This window comes from Micropterus dolomieu, linkage group LG01 (assembly GCF_021292245.1).
Source record: "Micropterus dolomieu isolate WLL.071019.BEF.003 ecotype Adirondacks linkage group LG01, ASM2129224v1, whole genome shotgun sequence".
NCBI classification, from domain to species: Eukaryota; Metazoa; Chordata; class Actinopteri; order Centrarchiformes; family Centrarchidae; genus Micropterus; species Micropterus dolomieu.
Genome location: NC_060150.1, coordinates 54,283,058 through 54,291,283, shown reverse-complemented (window position 1 = coordinate 54,291,283; position 8,226 = coordinate 54,283,058). Strand labels below are relative to the sequence as shown.

The 8,226-nt window shown below is 39.3% G+C and overlaps 1 protein-coding gene across 1 annotated transcript; it reads left to right on the top strand.

The window, feature by feature from the left end:
- Positions 1-2,516: 2,516 nt before the first annotated feature.
- Positions 2,517-7,792, top strand: LOC123957736. The gene is made up of 7 exons (XM_046030787.1): positions 2,517-2,557; positions 5,167-5,523; positions 5,654-5,872; positions 6,023-6,379; positions 6,587-6,817; positions 6,951-7,307; positions 7,515-7,792. Exons 2-7 carry the CDS (start codon positions 5,322-5,324, stop codon positions 7,790-7,792), a joined length of 1,644 nt encoding a protein of 547 aa, XP_045886743.1. The 5' UTR covers positions 2,517-2,557; positions 5,167-5,321.
- Positions 7,793-8,226: the final 434 nt, after the last annotated feature.

Below are 8,226 nucleotides of genomic sequence, written 5' to 3'. Positions count from 1 at the left end.
TATACACTGTAATTATAGTTGTGTAATTATAATGTTGTTTTTATTATGTTTTTTGAGTGTTGGCACCTATGAAAGGCGCCTATGAATAACATGTATTATTATCATTATTATTAGAAGCATCTGTGCAGTCAAAGGCTTATCAGTGGACATTTCTTGTACTTACAGTATCACATCCAAGTTCTGTTTCAGTCCTGAATGTAGTCATCAGTGGCATATTAAATAACTTTATTAATCCTGATTCTCAGTTGTAGTACAGCAGTTATAAAACAATGTAGGACAGACAGGAAACACGTGGATTGCAAACAATAATGTATAACGTTGACTATTGTGTCTCATAGATCGGCGGTATCAGCCTAATATCCATTCACACACAGGATTATCGCTGTAGTAAGATGCACAGATCATTTTTCCTGGCTGATTCCACTGATTTTTTAAAAAGGTCTGACCTGCTGATTCTAATTTTGGCCGATTCCCATTTTATTTCTTTCTAGAATATAACTGACAGCATACACAAACATTTTTGTAACCATTTTTTGGAAATATCCCCATCGGCACCGGTATAAATGTTAGCTATTCTCCCTGGTCTCAATTGTATGGTCATAATTAAACATGGATTCTTAAAAAAAAAGCATTTTCACTGGAAGGAGCTGAAAATAAATTGCACACCATTTTAATTCTACTTAATTCTCCAATTTATTTTTGTGTTTAATCACAAACTACAGTAATCTGCTCACCTTGCTTTTCCCCTCAGACACACAAGCGCACTCCTTTAGCGGTCTCTCTCTCTGTCTCTCTGTCTGCTTTGACTTTATGTGTCAGCAGTTTTATTTAAGAGAACTCCTGTTTGGTTTTGTTTTCACAGCAGCAGATGAGCCGCTTGTGGAGGAGGCTTGTTGTAGTGACCGTTGCGTCTTCTTCACTCTCGTGAATAACTTCCACAAACAAGACGTGTTTTAGCCTGTGTGTGTGTGGCTGTGATACGAGGTTAGTGTCTGTGCACAAGTGAAACACTGCGCAGCCTGATTGTAACGTTCAATGTCACCGGCAGAAAATTGGATATTGTCATCTGTCAGAGCAGAGTAAGCGAAATAAAAAAACGGCCTATATTCAGCCAGCTGATCTATCATAACTTCATGTCATCAGTAATTTATTAATGACTCAGCATCATCTGTATTAAAGACAAAAGAATCAGTTCATCCAATGTTTAAACTGCATAAAACAGCTCTGTCAGCCTACTTTACATGACTGGAGTTCCACACACTGAAGGATTTGGACTGGTTTTCTGCCTCCTGCCTCCCACTTCAAGCACTGCATTTAAACAATGATCACAATATACACTTAAGTAACACTTTGATTGGCTTAGTAATGTATTTATGCAATTACACTTTGTTATATGCTGACTGTCCAGATATGCTTCATGTCAGTGTAAAGAATAAGAGCCAAAGTATAAATACATTCATTCTGTCAGTCCTGAAGATATCTCTCACAAATGATGATTAAGAAATGCGTTCTAGCAAGGCACAGCAACATACTGGAAGTTTACTAGCGATGTATTCCTGAAAGGGTAAAATAAAGAAATTATATATAAATTATATTTTCTGTCAAAGTGAATCATTTATAAACATTTACCCACCATTTCTATCAGTCAAAGTCTTCATGCCAACTTTGCAGTTTATTTAAACATTATACTGAATTAAGGTTCATTTTGTTTTGTTTTTTATAATTTCATATTTGTGGATACACAACTAATCCTTACTGGGGATCATTTATGTTTCACAAAAGTTCTGTTCTGATCATTCTTCCTACATTTAGTACAAGAATGGACTCAAGGAAGACAAATATCTTTCTAATTCAGACGAGTAGCTCAGTGTTCCTCTAACATACCTCCTGGTGCCTTTTAGTTAGTCTGCTGTTCCATGACTGCATATATACTGTATGTGTGTGTGACTGACCTCACTTCCCCTTTCTGTATTAGCAATATGCATTTCTCATGTAGCTCTACAGTAGCACTAAATGCTCTATGTTATGCAGTAAAACCTGTGAAAACAGCAGCACGAATGTGTAATGCCTTACCCATATGCTGACGTGTTAATGTTCGTTCTCCCTCTGTGTGAGAGAAACACAACAGGGACCCACTCATAAAACATCACTGTTATTTCCACATCTTAAGAAGTGACTACATCATTTAACCTACAAAACAACAGTAAGAACAATATAAATTATGCAAACAAAACTAATTATTTATTAATTTCATCTTGGAGTTTTGTGTTTTACAGACATTCATCTGTTCATACATATTAATAATGTAAAGAGGAAGGAAGCCAGGGCAGTTTTTGACACCTCGCTGTGTGTCTAATAGAAACTGTTCACAGAGAGACAATCTGTCTTCAAAGACAACACCCTCCCTTTTTGATTAGAAATGTTTATTGTGACTAACTGACATACAGGATTTCTCATGTATCTGATCTACCTGCTGATGTGATTTAACAGACGTGAGGAGCAGCTATGAGTTTAACAGCAGCAAGTGGATTTGTTGTCTTCCTTCTCTCTGTACAAGGTACTGTACATCTGTACTTTTATATTGTGACGGATAGCGCACTTCAGAAAATCAGAGGAAGGTGTTTTTTTTACTAAATCATTTTTTGTGTGTGTGATGTTATGCAATGTGGTGCATTCCCTACAACACAAGATATTGCCTTCCCTTTCTTTAAATGAAAGTCTTTACAAGACGACCAATAGAGAGCTGAATTTGTTTTCACATCAGCAACATCTCTTTACACAATGTAAAAATTTTAAACCAAGTATAAGTAAGTGTATAAGACCTTTAAGACTGTTGACATATACAGAATGTAATTGGAAAGCACAATGACATATATGTCTGTTCCCCAAAACGACCAAAATGAGCCTAGCAGTCCTGGCATGTGCTAGTCCACCGGCAGGCACATCGAACCTGAAATGCGTTACGTAAGTCACAAAATGTTTAACATGTGGTAAACATTGTGAAACGGTGTTAGTTGGATTAGGTTTAGGCAACAAAACTACATGGTTAGGTTTAGGAAAAGATTGTGGTTTGGGTTAAAATAAGTACATTATGTAAGTAACATGACATTAGTCACCTACAAAAGGTTATTTAACTTACATGTCAACTTTGACTTTCTTTCACTTGAGACTTGAACTTCAGTCTCCAGAGTGAGTTTACTTGACACATCCATCCACGACACCGCCTCCTTACTTTGTCTCTCTTTGTTCTACATCATCATTTACTTCTTCTGTCATTAGAGCTCGTGGCCTACAAAATATCTTGAATATCGGTCGTAATGAGCTATAATAATCCACCTATATGGCCGTTTTTCTGGTGAGGACGGGCTGAATTGTTTGTTTGCGTCGACTTTTATAAACATTACAAGTCAAATGATTAAAAATGATCTGATACAGTTTTCTGTTGCCTCATTCCTGAACACAGCTATAATTTCAACTTCCCCCTTTCAAATAGTCATGGGAATCAGCCAAAATTAATTTTGAGGTGTTTTTTTAAACCTCAGTTATCTACATATCACACTATACATACAGTATCATGCCTTAGTGTTTCCATTCAGCAGCCTGATTTAGAAAGGACAGCAAACAAGTGAAGCAGACTCATGTACTACACACGTTGAATATTTAATCTTGAGCTTTTTTCATCCTGTTCAGTAAGTACTGTGTTAAAGTTATGTTTGTAATGTCCTGCCTCTGTGCGCTTGGAGATTAATAGCAGAGATCACGGGTACGTCTTTGACTCTTCATTTTCATCATACTGTATATTCTTATGCTTAACTGAATGATTTCTGGATTTCTCCATTGCTCTGTTCACTTTGGCATAAGCCAAACATTAAGACTTTATATACCCATTTTTTAAAAACAAACAACAAAAACTAAGATAAAGAGTTTTGTAAAAGTTGCCCACTCGCCCCAAAACAAGGTTGGTACTATGAGATAATCTAAAGTGGGATGGCAGTGTAGCCAAAGTAGTTTTGGGAAATGTATGTAACTTCACACAGGACCCCCACAAAGCAGCCTGGGCAGACTCTGTCTCCCTATCCACCATGAAGCACTGTACCGATCAGCTGTCTCTGGTGTTCATGCGCATCTTTAACAACTCACTGGAGACATGCAATGTGCCAATCTGCTTCAATCCTCCATCATCATCCCTGTCCCCAAAAAACCAAGGACCACAGGACTAAATTACTACGGTCCTGTCGCCCAGAGCTCTATGGTAAAGGAGTCTTTATGCCTTGTGTTGTACCACCTCAGATCCACTACAGACATGGCCCTTTACTTCATCCTCCAGCGCCTGGAATCTTCAAGAACCTATACCAGTTTTGTGTTTGTGGACTTGAGCTCTGCTCTTATTACCATCAGCCCAGCTCTTTTATCTTTTACAATTACCTGGAGCTCAACGCTCTCAAGGCCTCTCAAGACATTGGAGATGGTTGTGGATTTCAAGAAGCCCTAAGCCCCACACACCCCATCACACTGTGCGACTCCACATTCGACACCGTGGAGTCATTCCGCTTCATGATCTCCCAGGACCTCAAGTGGGAACAGAGGATGTACTTCCTGTGGCAGCTAAAGAAGTTCAGCCTGTCACAGACAATGACGGTGCACTTCACCATCATTAAATCCTCACCTCCTCCATCAACATCTGGTACGCCGCTGCCACAGACAACGGCAGACTGCAGCGTATCATTCGCTCGGCAGAGAAGGTGATTGGCTGCGGACCTCTATACCTCCAGAACTCTGTGGTGAGCAGAAAAGATTGTGGCCGACCCCAAAACCTCACGCCACTTGAACAGTTTCTTCCCATCTGCCGCTGGCCATATTACCAAGGCCTGACACTGAATCTCACGCCCTCCCTGAAAACCTGCCCCCTTAACTCCTCTTTTACAGCACACACTGTCAATGCACATATGCACATATATTTTTAAGGCACATGTAAATAACTAAATGCCATATTGAAGTCTTTATTATGTCAATTTCCTATTTTTATAATTATATGTATATATTATATCTATAGTTATGTCTAAGTCACCAAAGCAAATTCCTTCCCTGATTCTGATTCTGAATCACCTCCACTACAAATGGCAATGTTCTCCATCAATGTATTTTCTGATGTGCTCTGTGTTACAGTGATACAGAGTCAGGATGGCTGGGGAGTGACTTACACCTCTACTCAGATCTGTGCCTTAAAAGGATCAACAGTGGAAATAAGCTGCACCCTCACATACCCATCCAGAAGAAATGGCCGTGATACTAAAGTTGAGGAAACATTATGGTTTACTCAAATGAATGGAGATGTACATGTGGATCTGAAAACAGACTCAAGATACGCAGGTCGTTTGCAGTACAGTTGTTCTAACAAAATCTGCACTCTGAGAATCACAGACCTGAGAGAGAGCGACTCAGCTGAGTACAAGTTCAGGTTCATAACAAACCAGCCAGGTGGAAGATTTACTGGTTCACCTGGAGTCACTTTGTCTGTCAGAGGTAACATTTTCATTCATATGTTAAAAAAAATTCAAATGTTCAACATCCAGGAAACAACTACAAATGTATTGTGTGTATGTTGACAGGAAAAATCTAAACTAACATTCCTGTTCCTCCCTCACAAATCCAGGTCTCCAGGTGCAGGTCAGAAGATCTAGTGTTTCTTACTGGGCAACCCTAATGTGTTACAGCAGCTGTCATCTACCTGATCATTCTTCCTACGTCTGGTACAAGAATGGACAGAAAATTCAGAGAGAAACATTTTCTTCTTATTCAGGCAACTTCTATTATCCAGACAGTTATTCCTGTGCAGTGAAAGGACTGGAGGGTTTCCCCTCTCCTTCAGTGTGTGAGTTTACTGCACAATCTTCCACTCACACAACACCATCTGGTAGAGTTGTATAACTACCGTACATTTATTTTTTTTTAAAGGAGACTGCCATTGTGACTCCTCACCAGCTCTGGTTTAAAAATGGTCCAAAAATGTTTTCTCTTTCAGGTGGCCATGGTCATTCATGCAACAGAGTGACTTACACTGACAGAAGCATCTGTGCTGTCAAAGGCTCATCAGTGAACATTTCTTGTATTTACAACAGTTATGACACAGATATCAGATCTAAATTCTGGTTCAGTCCTGAACGTAGTCTTCAGTGGCAGAATCCCTCACAGCCTGAGGACCTTAGTGAAGACTCCCAGTATGCAGGTCGTGTTCAGGTCCTTGAAACAGAGAGAGGACGCTCCACTCTGAGAATCACTGACCTGAGAGAGAGCGACTCAGCTGAGTATCACTTCAAATTCACAGCAGGAAGCTTTGAATGGAGGAGTAGTTTACCTGGTACAACTCTGACTGTCACAGGTACTGATGAACACAAACTGTAACAGCACATTTAAACTATCTGATGACAAGTGAATGTGCTGAATAGTGATCCTGATGGGAAATCATTGGATGTGTGATTAATTGATTACATGATTGTCATAATGTTCTATTGTTTATATCTCTGTGTCTGTCTGTGTGTGATTCAGTTCCACATAAAGAACAAATATTTCTGTTTCTTCTTCACAGATCCAGATCTCCAGGTTCAGGTGATCAGATCAACAGACTACACATATAATCAGGCAGAGCTGCTTTGTCACAGCAGCTGTCGTCTACCTGATCATTCTTCCTACATCTGGTTCAAGAACGGACAGAAAATTCAGACAGAAACATCTTCTTCTTATTCAGACTACTTTGATTCTGCAGACAGTTATTCCTGTGCTTTGAAAGGACTGGAGGGTTTCCCCTCTCCTTCAGTGTGTGAGTTTACTCCACAATCTTTTACTAATATAACACCATCTGGTGGAGCTGTATAACTACGTGTATTTTTAATAAGGAGACCGTCATTGTGACTTCTCACCAACTCTGGTTAAAAAATGATTTTATCTTTCAGGTGTCTATGGTCAAACCTGCAACAGAGTGACTTACACTGACAGAAGCATCTGTGCCTTCAAAGGCTCATCAGTGGACATTTCTTGTACTTACAACAGTTATTACACAGATATCAGATCTAAATTCTGGTTCAGTCCTGAACGTAGTCTTCAGTGGCAGAATCCCTCACAGCCTGAGGACCTTAGTGAAGACTCCCAGTATGCAGGTCGTGTTCAGGTCCTTGAAACAGAGAGAGGACGCTCCACTCTGAGAATCACTGACCTGAGAGAGAGCGACTCAGCTGAGTATCACTTCAAATTCACAGCAGGAAGCTTTGAATGGAGGAGTAGTTTACCTGGTACAACTCTGACTGTCACAGGTACTGATGAACACAAACTGTAACAGCACATTTAAACTATCTGATGACAAGTGAATGTGCTGAATAGTGATCCTGATGAGAAATAATTGGATGTGTGATTAACTCATTACATGATTGTCATAATGTTCTATTGTTTATATCTCTGTGTCTGTCTGTGTGTGATTCAATTCCACATAAAGAACAAATATTTCTGTTTTTTCTTCACAGATCCAGATCTCCAGGTTCAGGTGATCAGATCAACAGTCTACAAGAATTATACTGAGGCAGAGCTGCTTTGTCACAGCAGCTGTCGTCTACCTGATCGTCCTTCCTACGTCTGGTTCAAGAATGGACAGAAAATGGAAAGCGTGGAGACATCTTCTTATAAAGATCAGTTTTATCCCAGAGACATCATCTCCTGCGCTCTTAAAGGACATGAGGATTTCCCCTCTCCTTCAGTGTGTGAGTTTAATAGACTGTTTCAGCGACGTTACAATACAAATTAAAATTTCAGACACAAGTCTTCTTGGAATCTTCTACATGTTAATATAAACACAGCAGCATTATTTGTAGAAAGAAAAAAAATACCACCAGTAGAAATCAGTATTCAGATACATGTTGTCAGGGACATGCACAGACATTTTGGTGGGCGGGGCCTCAAGTTAAAAAAGGGAACTTCTCATAATTATTTATTAAAATATTTTTTAAACCAAACATTAAATATATTAACACAACTCTGACTTTCTTACCAAGTTTTTTTAATTCCCTCACACTCATGCAATTGTTTCTAGAAAAACCGTGGTCTTCTTTAGTATTCACGTACGCACACACACACACACACACACACACACACACTAACTGATGGTGTCATAGACTTAGTTTCACATTTGAGGGAGGGCTGTCTGTATCATGTAAAGATCTATCAGCATACAACAAACTA